Genomic DNA, 23063 nt, shown 5'->3' on the forward strand with positions numbered 1-23063 from the left:
GCCTCCCGATTGGCTGAGAGAAAGTTGAACAGATGGATTGGCCACTAGAATAGTTGTAAGTCTATTTGCCCAAGCTACTTGTTCATCAGTGGATTTGTTGGGTTAGAGCCTTACTTTTAGTTACTTGCAACAAGCCCCCGTGTGAATTACTTGTTCAGTCCAATATGCAGCAATCTCTTGTTGGCAAATTGTTGTGCAGGCAATCCAATGTGTGTGTGTGTGTGTGTGTGTGTGTGTGTGTGTGTGTGTGTGTGTGACAGGTGGGAATGATGAGCAAGAGAGTAAGTATCTTGGTATACTCTATACTCACACTGCTGGGAAGCAGATGTCAAGAAAATGCTGACGCATTTGATCACTAGTGTTACCGATATGAGGGGGACCTGGCCCACAGCTAAAGGCCATGACGTACGTGTGTGTGTGTGTGTGTGTGTGTGTGTGTGTGTGTGTGTGTGTGTGTGTGTGTCTGTGTGTGTTTTTGCGTACATGTGTACCAAAGACATGTGAGCATGTACAATATTTACCACCCTTGCAAGTCACCATGACCACCTCAAGGCTCAAGTTGTCCTCACAGGAGTTGACAAATGCTTTTAAGAGAGCTGTATTCTGTTGGCCTAGATAGCTCTCTATCATCAATGAAAGTGCAACACATTTAAAACTTTAGGTGTCCTTGAATGAAGGGACAAGGAGTTCATTCGAGAAAGAGCGAGAGAGAGACAGAAGAGAGAAAGACATGGCAAAGACGCTGCCTTTCCTTATTGAGGCGACATAATTAGCGGATCCTTGTCTCATTATAAAGGAACTCTTCAGAACCCCCCCCTCCCAATCTTTCTGTCCTGGGGGACAGCCTGTGCACGACTGTATGCAAGAGACAAAGTGATCAAAACCACAACCTGAGACACAGGGACACTTGAGGGCTTCAGCTGTTAATGTTAGAATGCAGAATAAGAGATCTCGGAGACGTGAGAATCATTAAAGAAAGAAAAGAAACACTGACTGTATGGCTTGTTGGTGTGTCTCCCCCCAGGGACTGTTTATCCCCCCCAGGCTTTCACAGGTGGCTGAGTTCAACCTACTGTAATTGTCTCCCAGCCCCTTGGGACTTTGCAGCCTCCCTGATTGCCTGCTTGGATACAGTAGACTGTATTCTCCATGTCTGTTGCTCTGTACACTCCTTACCCCCCCCCCCCATGTCTCTCATTCCCCCTCGAGGCATAGACAGACAGACAGTGATTTCTAGCCTGAAGCCGTATTGGTTATAAACCACCCCAGATTAAACTGTTTTGATTGAAAATTTCTCCTGTCTTCACTTTTAGTGTCAGGATCATCCTGGGTGGCTTACACAACACATCCTATGTAAAGGCGGCTGTCTTATTTATTAAAATAGTGATGATTCATGTGCGTTTGCGTGGGCATGTGTAGCTGCATGTCTATATGCGTGTGTGCAAATGATATAAGTGATGAATCACTTGGCTGTGGTGGCCTATCTTCATTCTATCATCAGACACAAACCCCTCTATCTATATTGCAATCTCTCTCTGCATTTGTCTGGAAGTTGTCATTTAGCTTGTGATCTTTTAAGCCCATCCTCTCTCACATCATTTGTTCTTTTCTTCTCTTACTTCATGTCTGCATGTATTTTTTTTTTCTGCAGATGTTTTGACCGACAGGGTTATTGCTCTAGAGGCTGATGCTTGGACACAGGATGACATTGCGCTGCACCATGAGCTCATGCTCAAATTAGGGAGGATATCCGGAATCCATCCCTACACGTCTCATTTAATCATACAGGGTGGAGGGGAAACGTGTTTATGGGCCGAATAGTGGGAGCAAATATATGTGTGTGTGTGTGTGTGTGTGTGTGTGTGTGTGTGTGTGTGTGTGTGTGTGCGTGTGCGCGCTTTATCTACGCCTCTCTAGTCTCCTGAGTAGACATGACACATAAGGGGCAGGATGTGTATCCCTCAGAGTTTTGCAGGCTTGGGGAAAGGGGGGAAAGAACAAAGGGAAGGAGGGAGGAGAGAGGGGAAAAGCTCAAAGCCTCGCACAGTCATAAAGTCACACTTAAAGCTTCCCTAATTACCTCTGCTTTTCATCTGCCCCTCTCACCTTAACATGAATATGTGAGAACAGAGGAGTATGGAATTGGGCCGAGAGAGAGAGAGAGAGAGAGAGAGAACAGAAAAATTAGATGGAGAGAGGGCTCATGGTTTCAGGAAAGTTTCAGTGAAAGTGTGCACAGGTGTGTTTCAATATGATTGTATCAAATGTGTGTGTTTTGTGTGTGTGTGTGTGTGTGTGTTTATCAAGGTCTGCCTTTTATAGAATCAACAGGGCAGAACCCTGTTGATTCACTGCTGCTCTCTGACAACTCTCCCTCTTTCTTCCTGGGTGGGTGTCTCTCTCTCTGTCTGTGGTCCATGCTTTGCCAGCATTGGTTGCTTAACAAGAGCATGCTGGGTCTAGGTGGGCGCCATGCCAACAGCTTGTGTGCTGGCATGTGCGCTGCAGGGAACCCCCAATGTCTCAAAGATAAACCAGCTGCCAAGAGTGCACTCCACAGAATGAAACCATAAACACAAAATTCTTCTCCATCTTCACCCGCAATGTCTCCTTTCATTTTTCTTCACCATTGTTATTCTAGTCCCTAACAGCCTGAGTCTTCCTCACCAACCATTCATGCTCCCCGATATTACATCCAAAGCCTAAACAAATATGAAGTCTGTGTAGATTAGCCTGCCTAAGTCTCCACCGCCATCATTTGACATACTAGCATGAAGTGAAACTGAGATAAATACCCCTTGATTTCTCGCCAATACTATCTCTTCTTTCTAACGGAATGGCTTACTTTACAAACACTATTTCTGACGCTGCTTTTCCGCTAGCCTCAACAAACACTCTCAATGTAGACTAAGCTTCATCAGTCTCACTACTATCGTATGAGCACAATAAGCTTGATGTCCAGGATGTTTCTTGGTAATCGGACAAAATCGCATCTCCCGGGGCTTGTTCTCCGTCCAAGAGAATTTGGCTTTTATGGAACACAATCTGTCTGTCTGGCTGATGGGGATTGTACTCTCCTGCTGCTGATTGGTCCAGCCTGGCCTTTTCCTGTGTCCTGTCTCTGACTCTGCTTCACCCGTCCTTCCCAGAATGATCCCACAAGCCATAAAATGTGTGTGTGTGTGTGTGCGTGCGTGCGTGCGTGTGCGTGTGTGTGTGGGCATGTGTTTGAGATATAAATCTGCGTGTGCACTGGTGTCTGGCAGCCAAAATCTTTATCCATAAAATGTCTGTTAACCAACATAATTAACGGACTATAGGCTACTTCCCTTTTTGAGAATTGTCACACTTCTACCTTTGTTCAGTTTAAATGAAGGAGATAATTGTTGAAAATTAGCCAATTGGCTAACACTGGCACATTTACAGAAATGTGCATTGTCCTAATCAAATAAATAAATAAATATTGTTAAGGGAAATGAAGGTGGATTTTGACCAATGTAAGGTCTGCTTCCATCCGACGCCTGTGGGAGATCAGGGTGTGTGCTTTTAATGCATAAGTGGATGAGCATTGTGATGTAGATGTCTCTGTGTTATGACTCACACTGTTACTTCAGCCCAAAGTAGGTTGGAGTTGGCGTACCATCTCCCATCTCTCACAACCAACTCACTTCATCACTCCCTCATTCATGTCAACCCACTTCCCTCATTACGCCCTGTGTTGGACACTCCTCTGCTTTTCCCCCTTCTTCCTCCTCGCCTCTGTGGCTCCTAGCGCATTATTAAGGAGTCCCCATGGTAGGCTTTATTCACTGATCCTACAGCCATTCATCCATTCTATTCCAGAGGCGGAGGTACAATAAATGAGAGAAATGGACAGACAAAAAAAAAAAAGTTCTGACCCTGTCCAGCCGTGTCCTGTTTGTACGATCCATGATGGATTATGATATCTGCTGTATTGTCTGCCAAACTGAACAGACATGGGTCTGGTTTTAAATCAACCACAGCGCAGTCTATCACTGGCAAACTCGTAATACTGGAACTAATGAGGGAATTTGTCCTTTACAAATATTTTTACATTTTTGATCTTGACTATTTTGTATTTTCCTTTTTTTATTTGATTTATTTCAGGCCACAAAATGGATTGAAGCGTTTTTGTGTTGTTTTTAATGGCGTAGGGATAAAGGCTTAGGCCTTATCAAAGAGTAGTTTTGGCTCATAATTGAAACAATGCATAAGTGACCCTGTGTATGTTCGATTCACAATAAAGCTGAAAAATTAAACCAGGGGCCACACCTGCTAAGAAAAGTGGAACATTTTTCATTAGACTTCCTTTCATCTCAAATTCCTTTCACACTTCAGGGTCAGTTCAAGGGTCTGTTTCATGTTAATCTCATGTTAGCCTAAACGTTTCCTTTCCTTTTTCATGAAAATCTGGAGTCCAGTCTCTTTCTCCGGACGCCTTTTAGTCATCATCAGTTTCCACTTATATAATGGGTGATTACCTGGACAAGGTTTATTTGTTCATCACAAAATTACAGGCTGTCAACAATGTAGCCAGGTTTTGGAGAAAGTGCCTCCATTCTTTTAGATTCCTAATGTTCCGGTCTGCAGCGTTATAAGCCAATGGCAGCTGATTTGCTGTTGCATGGAATCAAATCAAATTCTTTTTTCTTTCCCTGTTGGAGCCTTTTTTTGATGGGCATTTTCTACTTTCATTTAATCTACAGATTTAAGCAATATTTCACAACTAAATCTCTGGAGTAAAACGTATGTCGCCGTCCCTCCAAGATGAATATGAACTTTCATATTGTACAGCATGTGCATTAAGGCTACTTTGCGCTGTATTCAAGATTCAGAAGTCATTCCTACTGGTGCAACTGGCATACATTTTGTTGTTTTGTAGCTTTCAGTAATTACCAATGAGTGCCAATCCTTTTTGTGTATGACAGTCTGTGCTGCTCCTTAGCGCTACACTATATCAAAAGAGACACTGTGATTTATATGCCAATAAACAAAAGAGAAATGGGGGGTCACTGTAGACCTGTGGCCCCCTTAATGCGTAGGACCAGAAGTGCTGTCCATCAGCCTGTCAACAGTCTGCCCTCATGCTGGCCCTCCAAATCTCCCCTTTATGCCATTAGCCATTTGAACAACCCTCCCTCCCCTGCTCTTCGCTCAGCCCCTCACCCACTGCCCCTATGCTCTGTCTCCTCTGTCCCCATCCTTCTCTCGTCTGCTCATTCCCCTGCCTTCGATCATGTTTCCCTACTTTAGCCAGAGCAGAAAGTAGTGATCCCCCTCCTGTCCTATCAGCCCCCCGAATGCCCTGGCATCTGTGGAATTGTTTATGTTTCAGAGTTTTGATATAGCTGGGCTGCCTTTTTAATCCCCCCCCCAAACCCCTCCCCCATCACAAGCTCATTATCCCACCTGTTGGCCCCCTGATAGGACAAGACAAGGAAATTAGGATTTGGGGCCAGGATTCGCTGAAATTTGTGCAGACACATATCAGGTTTCAAGTGTGGGGTTTCTGAGGTGCTCGTGGAGTCACATTGTTTTTTGGCAAGAGTGCAGGCCCCCCCAGTTCTTGCAGGTCAAATTTGCGTGAACAGCGTTGTCTGCGCCTGTTGTTTGACAGATGAGTCATGCTCCCACTTTAGACTTTAGACATGTGATTTTACCACACGAAGTTTGATGAATCAACAGCTTGATTCATTGACTTATTAATAGTTTATTACCATTAAACTGTTTGCTGAAAGGTTAGAGGCTGGGAGATTGTATGACATCGCAGCTCTCCCCTGTAACCAGAGATGACAAGTGCAGAGTGGGAGATTGCCCTATGTACAGTAATTCTACTAATTAAAACAAGGATATGTAATCTACACATGTGTCACTATGTCATATATCTCTGTGGTGACCTGTCTGAAACTCAAGCCTGTGGTAGGATTAAAATGCTTTGCCTAAGATGATGGTTGGTGAGGTCCAGTAAGGACTGATTGCCAAGATAGGAAGGGCCCACATGTCCATGGTATGAGAACAGTGTCTCCTACCTCATTATCACAATATTACCGCATCATGCTTCAAGCACGCACGTATGCACACCCATCTCTACAGGCCTGCATGCACATACTTCAAAATACAGACATACTGTACACGCACTCATACTGTCACTTGTTAAAAGATGCAGTGTCACTTATGACACAGACAGAGTAAACCCTCTAACCCCGCACAGGATAGGTTCCAGGGCCACACATGGTCAATTTTCCATTTTTTCGATTGAAATATTTTCATTTATGTGAAATCAAGAATGCAACACTTTGTTTTAACAGTTTATCCCATAGTTAACCTCAGTGTATACATTTTGTGTTTCCACTTTTTAATTTTAGGTAGAGTTTTTAATTGTTAATGGTCATTTGTTTATTTTACTTTATATTAAAAAGTGAAGGCTTAATTGCAATACAATGACAATTTGATTGGGCAAGTGTCGTAGAACCCCTGATCTGATCACACAACAGACCACATCTGAGATTGAGATATATATATATATTTTTTTTTTTTCATTAATTTATTACAGGGACATATTACAGTGCATATTAATAAAAATGTCTGTCAATATGCCAGAGTTAGCCAGAAAGCTATTTTCATCTGCAGTCCCTTATCTTTATCTAATGGGACACAATGCATTTCCAGGATTTTACAGGAGTAGCAAAGATGGCTCATATTTGGCAGTGCCATGCAAACAAGACATGTTATGAGTAATTAGTTTAATTATTTAACTTTAGAGTTAATAGTTTTGGTTAAAAGAAAATTTAAGTGGTAAATGAAGAAAAAAATATATAAGTTTGCTGTTTTACGTTTGTTTGTAATTGTATTGGACATACTACATTAGCTGGCTGGGGAATTATGTCTAAGGACGAGGGATTTCAGAAATTCTTAGACTTCAGAAAATGCTCTGTCAAGTTAAATGTTATGTACATACAAAATATTTTCTTTTGGTCATTACATTTCTCTGTGAAGTTAAGCCACACTTTGGAGCTCTGGTCGACCATACTGTAAAGACTGCACACATGTATAACTGACGTAACGGTGTAGATGCCTTGCAGCATGCATTGCTGTCTGCCACAGTGTCTTTTTGAATGCCACCACTGGAAGTCACCAAAGTCAGAATCTTTCAAGTGCTACACACAGGGTTTAAATAGAAATTAACAAATAACTTACTACTGCAACAAAAGCAACTACTTCCATTACTAGAACTAATACTGCTGTACTACTGATAATACACTATAATCAGTTTGTTCAATCTCTTTATACACACTTACCATGTTGGTCTGTGATGGCTGTCTGGTGCCACATGTCTGTGCTGAGATTTGGCAACCCAGCTTTGATGCCTTAGCTTAAATATCTACTCACTTTTACACAGACTGTCTACATCTACGTGCATTAAAATCATTGCATTAATTTGTCTTTGTCTCCGGACAGCATGAAACATGGCCAAAGCCTCGCTGACATGAAGGAACAATTCAAACTTGCCCGAATTGAACCAAATTCCTGATGACCTCTCCAATGTTCTCTCGTAGATGGGTTAAATGGCCAAGGTGACTTGTTTTGTTTCCGGTTCGAAACCTCTACTTCTTCTACTATATACTGGCGGATTACAGCCATGCATAAAGCCTACCATATACTCCTATTTTCTGACAAAACTACGCTTTACACAAGTAAAAGTTCACAAGTTTATTCGCTCCAAACCAGTGGATGGAAACGCGCCTAATTCACATTTATTTCAAAGTTTGCTTAAAAGTTGTTAGACACACACGCCTACATGCATCTCTCTCAGTGTGAGAGTGCTTAAAAATCAGTGACTGCTGTGCAGCAAAGGCACTATAAGAACACTATAGTTGTCACTTAAATCACTGTGCTTATTTTGACTCTGTTATTGTGGAAGCTTCACCATGGTGATGCTAATTGTGCCAGTAAAACACTGGGTTGCCATGCAGAATGTAAAGTGGAAATAGCTTCTTATGATTAAACCCAGTGATCTCAGAGAGTGGCCTTGGCATAGCATTGGTGGAAAGATATGGTCTAATATCCCATCCCAGAGTCATAATACATACTCCGTTTAAGCCACTGCAAGACAAAGGCTTCCTCTGCTTTGCCACTGCCGCTTTTCTATCCGTTTAATACCTTGTTTATTCCGAGCAGAGAGCATGTCAGATTAGCCGCACAGGGCCACAGACAAAGCAAGCCTGTTCATTTATTCCTGTATAGCTAGCTTGACAATTATGTGTTTTGAATTTCAGAGTTTTTAGGACTTCCTGGGAAATTAAAGATAATTGCTCCATGCAAAATAGCCTCATTCCAGCCAGACTTTATTTCCCAAAAGGCTTACCGATGGGTATGAGTATGTGACATGGTAATGATAGCCACCCATGACTGCGTGTCTGAATGGAGTGTGGTCAGATCCACATTCAGACACTGTGGTCAGCCAGAACAATCTAACCCAATTGACTATCATGCAATGGTAGTTAGGACTTAAAAAGCTGCTGGTTTCTTGTTTTTTTTGTTATCACTCAGTTTCCCAGTATTCACAGAATGAGAAACCGGATACATTTGAGTGTGGGAGAGGACTTGATAGAGAACAGAAAATAACTGATGTTCAAAATGAATGAACCATGGGATCCAGTTTTTTTTGTTTGTCAGTGGAAGTATGGAGAGGAAGAAAGGTGGACTCTTTGTCCTACTTCTGTACTTCTGTAGAGACCCAGGGGCCAAATGAATCCAGATGTCAGAGCATGTTCGCAAGGTGGAGTCCACTTGTACAGTAGTTGTTTTTTCTTGTTCAAAGTTCAGTCGCTTCTTTTTATTCCACTTTTCCTGGCGGTCTCCCACTCTTTTCCCTTTTTTCCTCTTTCGTGTTTTTCTCTCAGTGTCACTCTCTTGGCAAATAAAAATATGATTTTTTAACAAGTACGGAATGTCTTTAGGATTTAATGATCCTGTCAGAAACCCTTTGAAATATGTGCATCCAGTCATGGTGTGCTTGAGAAGTAAAAGACTGATTTTTTTTTTTTGGGAATTTGTCTGTTTGAGAAAACTTGATTGTCTTGTCGCGTAGATTAGTCTAGTTTTGTTTTGCCCCCACCACGGCTCACAGAGAGTAACATTAAACCATGGTATTTCTGAGCATGATCATTTTATAATAACATTATGTAATTCCATGTAACCTAAGCCTGTGGGTACATCTTGTGGTGTAAATGTCTGACTGGCAGGCAGACCGCACACTGGTCTCAACTCTGCAGCCCCACAGGCTGAGGAGACACTGATGTGGGACTTAAACTGTAACTTCTCAGCTAATCTAATGCTATTTTTGCTCATTCTTTTTCTTTTTGTGTTTCTCATTTTGTTGCTCTCCTTGGTCTGTCTCTGGCCGGTCATCTCCACCTATGCTCTCCGCCTACAGTCAGACTTTGCTTAACAGTAAAAATCCCTAACAGCCCATATTACTTGTCATGTGTGTCTGCTATATTTCTGTCACACACAGTCACGCTCTTCCAAACCCATCCAATCGGCTCCAACTTTGAATGTTATGCGTGCTGGGGCAGCTCTGATCATGACGATGGTGCTTTATGGTGCATTACAAATGAGTTGGGCCTTTAGCTGGCCAGTGGGGAGTCCCCGTGTGTCACAGACAGCGGTCATATTAGTGCAGCTGTTGAGGAGGACATGACTGTTGTTATCCTTCTGTCTGTGAGCCGGGAGGGGCTGGATACATACAGGCACACACACAAACACACACATACGCATTTGGTAACAATCACTGTGCTAAGAGAGATTTACTGTGTAAATGAATATTTAAGTGTTAACATCAAGGAAATCCAAGTTAACAATTTTCACACACTGTGGGCTTATCCTTACTTTTTTTCTTTCATTTTATGGATGTATGTGTGTGTACAGTATGGGGTGGGGGGAGGGTTGGCACCCTCCTTCTCCTGTCTCAATTTCTGTACAGTTGCTACTGCTCCTTCATGTCCTGTCATGCTTTTAAGCTGACATCACACCCCATAGGAGAGTGTTGTGTCCAGGACACACACACACATACGCACGCAGGCAGGCAGACACACACACACACACACAAACACACACACACACACACACATTATACATACAGTCCCACACAGTTGCAGAATGTGCAGAGAGTTGCTTCGAAGGGAAACAAAATGAAAAGTGACGAGATTAAGTGGACGGGTAGTAAAGGAGATTGTGGGACAAAAGGATGAGTTAGACTCTACTGTAGAAGTCACCTCATTCGCATTTTTTTGTTCTTATGTGATAACTTTTGATCAAATTAATACTAATTTTCTAGTAGACTCAATTATAAACCACATCAGTGAGCAGTGAAATGAGGACAGGCGAAGGGGTATATTGGAGAAAAAGCAGAGAAAATGACCAGGAACGAGAGTCAAGCTGTTTTTCTTGGATGTCTTTTTTTTCCTCGCCCTTGTTTTACCCTCTGTCATTCCGTCTCTGTTACAGTACCTTGCTTGGCAAGAAGTGGCACCTCATTGGCACTAATCAGCCTCTGCACTGACATCATTGATTGCTTTACAGCTTCACTTGCTTACCAGGAAATTACATACCGTAAGAACCTGATGACTAAACGCGTGTGTGTGTGTGTGTGTGTGTGTGTGTGTGTGTGTGTGTGTGTGTGTGTGTGTGTGTGTGTGTGTGTGTGTGTTAGGCTGGTAGCCTGTCAAACACCCCTGCAGTATCTGGAATATACAGTATTTACCAAAGAAAATGTGAACTGATTTGCGGTTGCTGCTCATATCAAATGTTGAAATCTGTGTGTGTGTGTGTGTGTGTGTTTGTTTCACTGTCTGTCTTTGTCTCTTTCTGTCCTTAATACTTCCTTATTGGGGTAATGACTTCATACATAATGACATGCAACCAAATTATAGAAAAACTCGACACTGGTTTCTCAACCCAACGTACTGATGCAGACAAGCCAAGCTTAGCTGGTCAGGAGCCAGGGTTTGGATATGGTCTTTGCATTTTGGATGCCTTACTCATTTCATGGAGAGCTTGTAAATCATGTCATCAATGATTATCAATATTCCTCTCATATAAATGTCATCTGTCTTTTCTTCTATCTCTTATCCCTGTGTTTCTCTTTTGCTCTCTTTGCAGACATGTTCCAGTACCTTCTGTCCTTCTCTCAGGGCCACCTGAGTTCTCTGTTGGAGGGAACCTACTCATCCCTGTCCCGCCATGCCCTACCCCATGTTAACCAACTCTTCTCCTCACTCTCCCTCTACCTCCGCGGGGCCAACGTCTCCATGGAGGCGTCAGTTCACCAATTTTTTAACAACCTCTTCCCACTCGTCTACACACGGCTCATCAATCCAGGCATTGATGGCAGCATGATGATGGGCAGTGAAATGGGTGACTGTCTCCGTATGATCAGGCAGGATGTCAACCCTTTTGGGCCTCATCCAGCCGTCATGGCCCAGGAGCTGGCTGAGGCGTTGGGAGCCGGGAGACAACTGGGCCTGGCCCTGGAGGAGGGTCTGGAGGTGATGAATGCCACTGAAAATGTCAGCATGAGCAAAGAGTGTGTGAAGGGCCTGGTGAAGATGGTGTACTGCTCCCACTGCAGAGGCCTGACGCTCATCAAGCCCTGCGTGGGCTACTGTCTGAATGTAATGCGAGGCTGCTTGGCCAGCGTGTCAGAGCTGGATCAGCCTTGGAGGAGGTATACCAGCCTGTTGGAGCAACTAACCCACGCCATGGCGGGGCACCACAGTCTGGAACTAGCCCTGCTGGGGGTTAGGGAGCACGTTAATGAGGCCTTGCTCTACGCACAGCTCCATGGTCCACTCATCACTGCCACGGTGAGTACACACTAGATCAGCAGCTTTAATGGCACATGCAAAAAGGCCTTCAAACCTTTTTGTTTGACGTCTTTGTTTCATTCATTTACCTTGGCAGCGTTCAATGTATTGATTGGAAAGGTTTTGCAGGCTGCTTGTGGGTTGTGAATTTTTTTTTTTCCACCGATGCAACAAAGAACCCTGCACACAGCATTAATGTTTGCACAGTGTTGAAACTATTCAGAGAAAAATAATGTTTATACAAAATAAAAAGTTCAGCCTCCTTCTAAATAAATTCAGGCTGAGCTGAGGCTAGAGAAGGCAAGGCAGGAAAAAGTCACCATCGTTTTAAATGTTCTGACTATTTATGGATAATATAAATCCCTTTTTGACTGTGATGAAAATGAGAAAAGTAGTAGATAAAATGGGGATTTTGTGCACTTGCATGCTGTGAGTACCACCATATGCCTTATAATATATATGGTTTTGAATTGGATGTTCACAACACAAAGGGTTTCATGGATGACTGCCAGACATTTCTTAAAACTGGCACTGCAGTTAAATCTACAGTTAAAATGCATTTGTTTTGCAAGTTATCTTAGATTTGTATTCCTATGTTCACAGCAAGCATTATGGTTAAACTATACTGAATAAACAAAAGATCAATTTAGAGTTGGACATTGTGCTTACTTTTACAATTTAAAACTTTGAGATTAAATATCTGTAATAGTTTCCTCCTCTTATATATCCCTGCATACCAAGGAACATATAATACACATAAGATGTAATACACACTGAGTAGTTATTCTGTTTACATGTCAGCCATTTGATTCATTTGAGATAACATTTAAATCAGCGTTTTCGGTAGATACAGTACACTGTGATCGTTATCTTCACATTTTAAGCAATAGCCTCCTTTCTCTATATAGGGTGGGGTCATGCATGTGGGTGTAAGGTAACGTGAGTCATACACCATGGAGAAAAAGGTGATTAGCAGAGATTTAAGTACATCATCAAGAGGAACACAACAAGCATTTTCACTAGCGTTCAGTCCCTATTGCATCTCCCTCTCCCCTTTACATTTCCAGCATTGGTTGTTGACGCAGTGCATGTGTTTCTAATGTTTTTAAATTAACCTATAGGAGCACTTGTACATGCCTCTCCCCTGGGCATGAGCTGGAGAGTTCCGGACATCATACTTCCACTACCTTTAATGGCCCTCTCTGAGTAGGTGGCTGGACTTGACTTTCCCCAGTTGTTATTTCTGATATTCTCCCAGTCTGTGTCTCTCTAATCCTCATCCCTATACCCATCTTCAGCTCATTAGTTGGCTATGACAGGTTACAGTTTTTATATACATACAGTATTTTGTCACTTTGAGTTAGCCTACTCAGTTGGACTTTCTGTGATGAACTGTGTTGAATATGGGACCACAGAAAGGGAAGACCAAAATTTTGATAGGGTTATGTATGGTGCAGTTGTTCCCTAATATCTTTAATGGTACCACTGTTCCAGTCTCCACTGGAAATGTTCCCAGAACTGGACTAAAACTGTAAGACAACACTATAGCAGCCATAATGGGCAAGCTGTTAGTGGATTAAACTTCGTCTTGGCTATTGGCTGTTTGACTTAATGTACAGTGCAGTCTTCCAAAGAAGTATTGTCAATTATTCTCAAAGATTAACAATTGCTGTGGTGACTTAGTGAAGAGGCCAAGTTTACTCTATTGTAAAAAGCGAGATTTGCATCTTTGTTTTTATTATGAACCAGTTTGAGGTGCTATATAAATAATAAATGTATGATAAATGGATTAAGTAACGGTGCATTTAAACGAGTCATCAGGTCTTCTGTACGGTTGTGATGTTACAGCTATACTACATATAGCCAAGGTGGAAAGTGCCGCCACCGTGGCGTTACAGTTACTCCCCAGCTGCAATAACAGCAGAGACGCAGAGAGTGCACATGTGGAAGACCGGGAAAACTGTCTAATCAAAGATTTTTTTTGGGAGGGGGGCTTAAAGAGACAGGTGCGAAAAACGACAGATGGTCAATAAAGTTATATTCAAACAGACAGTATGAGAAAAATGTGTTTTTTTTAACATACCATGTTCTAGTAGACTGGGTAAACCCAGCCCGATCTGCCGGCGATTTGATTTCCCCCTACAGCTCAGGCTGGAAACATGTACGTTTATCTATCCTGCTTCCGTTATAAATTTGCGGGAACCAATCACTTATCTACCTGGCGCACTATTGGCGGGTTTAACACAATGACGATAGAGAAGCGACCAAGCACCTTTTTGTTTACATTCAATATAGTGCCCACCGAAGCGCAGCACTCCATGGCAGCAACCCATTGATGCCGATGTCGCTGCTACGTCACCCGGGCCGTTGGTCTGATTGGTTGAAGTACTCAATACTGTAAAGTTTGTATTAGAATGAACTGAAACAAACGTCTGCCTGGAAGGTGAAAAAAAACCACATTTAACAATGTATAGCAATTTGGAAAATAGTTGGCAGTAACATAAAGTGCAGGTAATTAGTAGTTAATGGTCTTACACATGCAAAGGCACTGGTGTGGTACTATTTCAAGTTGTGAAGGATCATCACAGAGCCTGAATGGTTCTACATTAAACACTTAAATTAAACACACACATCCATATGTATAGGCACTTACTGCAAGCACATGCATGTGCAGACAGAGGAGGGTTGGTTACCCAGGCTTAAAGACTGACCTAATATAACTATGCAGAGAGCGACCCAGCTTGTATTTCGTGTGTGTGTGTGTGTGTGTGTGTGTGTGTGTGTGTGTGTGTGTGTGTGTGTGTGTGTGTGTGTGTGTGTGTGTGTGTGTGTGTGTGTGTGTGTGCCTGCTTGGTATTCATGGGGTGGCAAGCAAGCCTGGAGCAGGGAGCCCAGCACAGGGACAAGTGGAACAGCATTGAAAGGGTTCCAGCTAGGCCATACAAACTAGACCCAGCCAGCTGGAAAAAAGGGCTAAGAGAATTGTTGCTGGAAAAGGAGGTGGCCCCCAGTCGGACACTGGCGGCTACCATTTTCTGTGCTCTCATTGTTTCACGCAGGCTACAGGGCAAACATGAACATGGACATTTACCCATTCACTTAAGCGCTCAGACACAAACACTGAGCCACACACAGAATAACACACCGTTCTATTGTCATGTAGCACCTAGAACCCATGGCCTTTCAAAATCGCAGTATGTTTTTATAAAGCCACAGTGGCCTGTCAAGGAAAACTGTTAAGTCTCCAGTGCACAACTACTGTGTCAGCATAGCCACCTTCACCCTTACACCTCCATATACCCCCTCCTAGATGAACACTCAATTTGAAACACCTATCTTCTTATTTTCTTAAAAAATTATCCTTACTATCTTACTGCAAATACCTTGCTTAACCCACTGTTTATTTTTATAATGTTATGCTGTATATGTGAAGTCAAGAACAAAGAAGTAAGTCTGTTTTTTGCAGAGTCAGAATAATATAAAGAGATGTTATTAAAGGAATTATTGTGACTGTGTGGTTTTATACTGGGATATTATCCCAAACCATTTTGTGGTTTCTCTCGCTCTCACTTTAGAGAGCTGCAGGCTACACAGAGTCTGCACTATACGTTGCAATACGTCATAGTGTAGGACCTGTGATATAACATGAACTGTACGTACAGTATACACACACATCAGCACACTGTGTGCAGGTATCAGGTTTTTAGAAGTCCTGTAAGGAGCCTAGATGTGCGGCCCACCCTGTGACAATACTAGCAGCACGCGTGAGACTGAAAGGCAGCTATTGATGGTTATGTGGCGCAGCAGAAGGATAGATTCTGTTTTAATACATTCCTGCTCTTATTGAGATGGAGCGTGAACGCGGCTGGAAAGGAAGTGGTTATGGTTATGGATGTTGGGGGAGCCTTGTGCTGGATTATGTTGAGTCGACACAATTAATAGAAAAATATCCAGAAAAAGTGGCTACTCTTATTGGGCCCCAGTGCAAATGGTAGCTCCAATGTTTAGTGAGGTTTTCTCCCTCTGAATGCTGCCCTGTTGAATTCATATTAAAGTTTCTCTCTCCAGAGTCAACCGTGCTTGAGAGGCCACAGGCTGCTGCTGTTTATTGACATGGCCATAAAAATGATATGGCTCATATGACCTGGAGGAGAACATTTTATCTCCTACTTGCTAAAGATGAGTAGACTTAACTCTTAACACACATAATCATGTTTTCACTCATTTATTCATTCACTCCCGCAGTGGCTCACTGAGAGCTTAATAGTCTGCTTATAAGAAAATAGTACCAGTGATCCTAATTAGAGCAGTTTATACACAGGTCTACCTTATCCGCTTGTTGGTTTAACCCCAGCTTCTCATTACAGTCTTATGGAGGAATGATAATAGCAGCCTGGGCCTTTAAGATAATGGAAACAAGGGCCAGTGGGATGACTGGAAGGTTTCCATTCACCACGGCGGCACCTCAACAGACAGCAGTGGCTTACATTGCAAGCGCCTTTTTCTTTTACCCTATCCCACAATAAAATGAAGGAATATCATCGGTGTGAAAATAAACTTTGTTGTTATCACAGTTTCTTATTTTACTTTCCCTATCCCATCTCTGCAACCCTGTATTTTTATGGTTTTAGCATAGCAATAGGCAATATGATGATATGTTCTATATATACAACGTGTACTACCAGATATTTTTGCCATACCATTAATATTGTGGTATATTGTGTTTCCCAATATATTTTCCAGAAACTTTAATATACCAAGACAAGGAAGTTAATCCAAGATGTTGCAGACTAGAACAGTTATTGCTGGATGCCTAAAATAAATCTGATGGACATGAAGATTGCTAGCACTGTAAAGGGCAAAGTTATTGGAATTGCTGTAAAGTCATAATTGGACATGTTTTGTGTACTGTTTACAATCCAATCAGTTCTGCCTCATCTCTCTCCTTTAAGTGAGGAAGACCAGGGGAAATGGAGATACTACTTTGGGGCAGTTGCCATTTTATCTTGTAAAGAGAATTCTGTCTATATGGCATACCCTGCCACATGAATTAAAGCTAATTAAGATTAATACAGGTGTAGCTCAAATGTAACCAGAGCTGTACCCGGGTTATTTTAGAGTTAACTGACAATAACTGACTAACTGAATGCTAATAATGTTTTACCAGTTATCATTGTGACCATGAAAGGACGTTGCATTTCTACAGCTTTTACCTAGATGTCTTTGATATTGTGATGATATATAATGTAATGGTTTCCTGTATGTGTAATTCATTTAGCATTTCAGATTTTGTACTTTATGTAATGGGGTGGGTTGGAAAAACGAGTTGTTTATATATTTCACTAATGTAATATAATGTAAAAGGGTTTGAGACTCTGACACCAGCTAGCACCTCTGGAGGTCACTTTATTTAAAAGGATTAGCTACACAGGCTCAGGCCTTTATATATGGTTTCTGTATAATATTTGAGACTGTTAGCAGAATGGCAGCTGACGCAAAATGCGCTCATGGCCAATCTATACACACTTTTGGCACTGTGTCTGACCCTCAAGCTGACTGACTGACTTACTCAGCAGTCCATTAGCTAATGAGGGTGGCTTCAGCCTCTTTTCCCTTCAGCCACCCTCGCACATCTTTTCCCGCTCTTCTCTTCTGTCTTTTAGTGGTTGCCTTGCTGCTGATAATATGCTGCAGCCCTTGACACAACAACAAAAATGTCTGCATTTCTTTTTCTCTCTATGTGAAATGCAGTCGTAACAGTGAGCAATCGCCATGTGATTGATTGCTGGGCCATTAAAATTGGATTTGAACGTAAAGCATTGGTCCTTAGTTTATTATTTTTCTCTGTGGCCCATGACTTTGATTGGTGGAGTCATATAATTAGAAAGCATATCATTTCTCAGATATGTAGTTGATTATAAGTTGATGAAATGTTGTGATGTGGAGCTTTCCTTCAGAGCTTTAGGTCTGCTACTCAGATTGACTGAATGACAGAATAAGAAATGACAGGAGGTAGAGGGATGACAAGAAAAAGGAAGATGGTTGACAGGTGTACAAATCTGTTGATGTTGGTGTCTATGAGACTAATACCAATAACAATGCTCGTATCCCTAAGTCCTTGTTACACTGGTCACAGGCTGTCACTGACTGGATGAATCAAAGTCTTACGGCAATTTGATTTGGGTAATGAATTAATAAATTGTGACAACGGAAAAGGCTGTGACATGATGCAGAGTTTGTGCCTCTACCTTGTCCATTATCTAGTAAATCAGGACACCTCATCATGTTATATTGCGTCAGTCCATTATAAGCTGTTTTAAAATGACACAAGTTGTTCAGAAAAATAACTAATCTGGGACGGCTGATCAGGTCCTTTTTGACCATTTGGTTCTAGATAATGGTGCATCTAGATTAAATGTGGTGAACTACTTTAGATATCTCAGCAAAACATACCACCAATCCACTGGTCAGCACCGCTGGCGACTAGGGCTGCACAATTAATCGCAATTGTATCGAAATTGCAATATGGACTAGTGTAATATCCAAATCGCAGGGGGGCGCAATATTTGTTAAAGTGCCCATATTATGAAAAAATCACTTTTTCTGGGATTTGGGGTGTTATTTTTTGTCTCTGGTGCTTCCACACGCATACAAACTTGTAAAAAAAAACATCCTTGCTGTTATGAGTGAGATACGGGTTTCTGAATGTCTTCTGACTTCAGTCTCCGGGTGAGCTGTTCAAAATATGCACGGCTTTCTACCTCAGTAGGTGAGACGAGGTGGCTAACCGTTAGCATGCTACCTTGTTCTCAATGGCAAAACACTTCTACAACACCCACACAAGTTCACCATAATCTACAAAATAACTACTTGTTCTGCAGGTATTCCACGCAAAGTTGGAAATGCGCCCTCGTTTAGAAGCAGTGTCCCGGCCAAACCTGCCATATAACTGACTGAAGTTGGAGAAACAGCTAGCTAATGTGATCCTTACCTAGCTACTGCACATGTGCGACTGCCAACAAAGATGATACAGAAGTAAGATGTCTCACTCTGTGTAGAGACCTTAACACACAGGGTGAAAAGAGGAGCTGCAGCAATGTGCAGTACAACAAAAATATGGTGTTTTTTGAAAATTAAACCATGTAAACCTATTCTGGTACAACCTTAAAATACAATTATGAACCTGAAATTGAGCATAATATGGGCGCTTTAAAGGCAAAATATGTGTCAAACCATTCTTAATGTAGTATTGTGGTGCTGAAGAGACGTCCCGGCCTACAAATCGTATCCTACAAACTAAAGAATTTTTTTTTTTTTGGTACAGATTCTCCCAAAATCCCACTATAAGCATTTGAATTTCTTTCAATGTTAATAATTTTCAATGAAAATGAGAATAATGATACAAAAACAATCATTCCATCCAATATCGTGAATCATATCGCAATCGCAATAGCAGTCAAAATAATCGCAATTAGATATTTTACTCATATCGTGCAGCCCTACTGGCCACATGGCTTTTTTACCCTTCTGTAAAGCCCTCCTTCCTACCCCTACATGTTTCTCCCCCTGACTGTCTGTCACCCTTTAAATAGCCCCAGCCATCCCTGTCATCTTCATATGACATCCTCACCTGATGCCTGCATGGGTGCCCACTTGCCTGGTGTTTTAGCAGCTTTAAACTCGAGCTAGCTGGCTGATAATAACATGCAGCTGCTGCTTTGAAGTTAACACAAATGCCGACTGCATCTGTGTTATGATTTTAGTGGTAGTTGCTGGTTCACTGGAAGGCTTCAAATGGACACGTGGACTCTCAAAGTTTCTATCCATCAGCTTATTTTCTTTGCTCACGCTCGTATATTACACCATGTCAAAGACACAGACGAGATGAACTCACTTGACTTTTCCTCTGTCGCCTTTTCCCTATATCTCTGTGGCATAACACCACTAGAATCCTCTGAGACACGTTGCCACATTTTGTGTCTGTAATTGTCGTAAATTTGTTTACAAAGAAGGACAAGCGTTGTCAACAAACTCCAAGGAAAAACCAAGGGCCCTCTCATTTTTAGATCATCTGTGAGTGATTTAATCATGGTGAAACCGCCTCAACGTGGAGAGAGAAACTCAATGTTCTCTTTTACTGATTGAAATCTCAAGGACTTTTCCCTGTGATATACGAGGGACCGAGTCTCTCTTTAATTAGCACTGACATCATTCAGATAAGAGCGGGAGAAAAAGACGGGGAGGGGGGGGACTGATTGACAGAGTGAAGCCTAAAGAGAAAGATGGAGACAAAGTGATTTAGAAAGAATAAAGAGAGACTTTGAAAGGATGGAAAAGAAGACTTGTCGGGTACTGAGAGAGAAAAGAAGGCAAGGGGAGAAGGGTGATGTAAATCATCTATACTCTCTCGCTCAATGCTCGTTTCTACAGTCTATTAACAAATTATTATCCCCAGAATACATAATGTTGAGAACAGATCCAAACCCATTAACTGATCATTGATGTTTGCTTTCTTCTGTATTCAGTAATTCATTAATTGATAGGAATTGTTTTGTTTTTTTTTTTACAGTTTATACGACACACACACATTTGTCTTTGCAGTTTTTCTTCAATTACAGTGTGCTCTTATAGTCACCGGCTTTAACCTTTCCTGACCAAATCTCCTGAAGTGTAAATGTAAATGTACATGTAAAGTATTGCATTAGTTCAATTGTTCACAGCATCAGGTTAACATTATCAGATGGCAATTATTAGTCATACAAGTCTTACACCATAGGTCTTTTAATCAGACGAGCTCACTCCATGGCCATGTTTTGATTTGAACCTGCAGCATTCTGCCATTACTGATGATGTCCCTCCTTCATAAGATACTTGTGATGGCATCTGTTACCTTGTGCATCATGTATTGTATAATCTCAGTGCTTGACATAAGAATTTCTAAACTTTGTTCTCTTCCTGGTGTAGACTTGAGTCAGAATTAGTTCTAGCAAAAGGGTGCCACTTTTATTTATATTAGAAATATATTACTTAATCACGAGTAGGGTTGGGTACCGAGATCCGGTGCTAATATGGCACCGGTGCCTTAACGACAAATAGCTACGCGGATTTCGGTGCCTCATTTCGGTGCCACTTAAATGCCTGCGCTTCTCTCTGATGCTCCTAAACGGACGTTAGAGGCAACCAAAACATCGCCACATGTCACGCTAGTTAACACTACACCTGACAGCAGGTAACGTTAGCCTTAGGGTGACCAGACGTACGACAGTCTGTAAAGCCGTTGTCTGAAAAACAACACAGACGTTGCGTTCACTTGAAACTCGCCTCGTGCTGCATTTAAAGTTATTGTAAAATACCCTTCTCCCATCCAGTGGTGGTTTTTGTCGTTTAACAGGAATTTTACTGGTGAAATAAATTATTGTTATAAGTTATTGTTATTACATTTTTAATAAATCATTTCATTTTGACCCTGTGGCCTTAGCAATAAACAAGCCGTTCTTTAATGTCGCCGAGTGTCATTTTGTGCTCCTTTTAAAAAAAAAAAAAAATAATTATATATATATATACATATATTAAAAGTATCGGTTCAGGCACCGTTAAGGCACCAGCACCGTTTTAAAAGTATAATTTTAGCACTGGTATTGAAAAACTCCAAACGATACCCAACCCTAATCACAAGTGAGTTAGTGTTGAGCAGTTCCCTTTAAACTCATCTGTTAATGCTGTGTTTCTCAAATTGTGGCAGGCATACCCCTAGGGGGACTCTGGAGTGCTGTATGTGTGTTGTGCTGGTCAGGGGTTACTGGGATGAAAAATATTTCAAAGAGGGTACATTATTGGAAAAAAAGTTTGAGAACCAATGTGTAAATGTAAATATTATACTTAATGTAAATAAATGTCTCTACACACTGCAATTTCATCATTTACAGTGTAACCCTCTCATTGTAGGTCAGCATTTGATAGAAGCACTGCCTGCTCCACCCAGAGCCACTTTTTAAAGGTCCCATGAGATGGTGCTCTTTGGATGCTTTAATATAGACCATAGTGGTCCCCTAATACTGTATCTGAAGTTTCTTTTCTGAAATTCAGCCTTGGTGCAGAATTACAGCCACTAGAGCCAGTCCCACAATGAGCTTTTCTTAAGATGGGCCATTTCTGTGTCTGTAGCTATTGAGGAGGAGAGGGGGGGGGGGGGCAAGGTGGAGGGTGGGGGTGTGGCCTTGACCAACTGTCACCTTGCTCATTTGAAGGCCATGATGTCTCTCTCTCTCTCTCATGGGTGGGCCAAATTCTCTGGACGGGCAAAGCAGAGAAAGGGGAGGTAACCTTGCTCCTTATGACCTCATAAGGAGAAGATTCCAGATCGGCCCATCTGAGCTTTCATTTTCTCAAAGGCAGAGCAGGATACCCAGGGCTCAGTTTACACCTATCACCATTTCTAGCCACTGGGGGACCATAGGAAGGCTGGGGGAACGCATATTAATGTTAAAAAACCTCATAAAGTGACATTTTCATGCCATGGGACCTTTAAATCATCTTTGGAAACCCAGGCATGTTATTATTTCGGAGTAGACCGTACAGCTGGCTTGCTGTCTATTATATAGAAGGAAAAAAAAGAACTACTACTGTCCTCATCCTTAATGGTCTGATTAAACTCAACACCTTAAAGCCCACATCTGTCTCTTTTTTGTGTGGTTAAACATAAAACACAGCCTAGAAGTGTTGTTGAGGGAGGAGAGAGACTTCCTTATTCTCCTTACCCACCCAGATTTTCCCAGATGTTCTAGGGTTTGTAGTGGCAGCATTCCAGGCTCAAGCTTGCTTCCTTTACCTAAGCGACAGACTGGATGCATCGCGTGAGCGTGTCAGCTGCGTGGCGTGTCCGTTTTTATTTTGGCTCCAATGTTAACAGGTTAGAGCTTGCAAACTGCCTGCGAGAAATAGAACAGACGCCTATTTTTCACGCAACACGCAAGCGTGTTGGAAGCGTTTCCAGGCAAAATAGAATAGGAAAAGATGTTTATATGTCATTTTGACACAAATACATATTAATAAATGACATGTTGATGTTTGAAAGTCTCTAGGTGTTGACATAAATGCAGATCTAAATGTAATATATAAATAATGTCAATACAGAACAAAATATTCTGTAGCCTATTTTGCCGTCAGTACTGCCGA

General features: G+C 41.8%; 1 protein-coding gene across 3 annotated transcripts in view; it reads left to right on the forward strand.

Moving 5' to 3' along the window:
- The window catches only part of gpc5c (glypican 5c), a 113648-nt gene that overhangs the window by 21178 nt on the left and 69407 nt on the right, over positions 1 to 23063 (forward strand). For all 3 annotated transcript variants that reach the window (XM_028594154.1, XM_028594152.1, XM_028594153.1), the window contains exon 3: positions 11185 to 11888. In XM_028594154.1, the coding sequence (XP_028449955.1) occupies positions 11185 to 11888 (704 nt within the window). The remainder of the gene's footprint in view (positions 1 to 11184; positions 11889 to 23063) is intronic.

Source organism: Perca flavescens, chromosome 12 (assembly GCF_004354835.1).
Source record: "Perca flavescens isolate YP-PL-M2 chromosome 12, PFLA_1.0, whole genome shotgun sequence".
Taxonomy (NCBI): domain Eukaryota; kingdom Metazoa; phylum Chordata; class Actinopteri; order Perciformes; family Percidae; genus Perca; species Perca flavescens.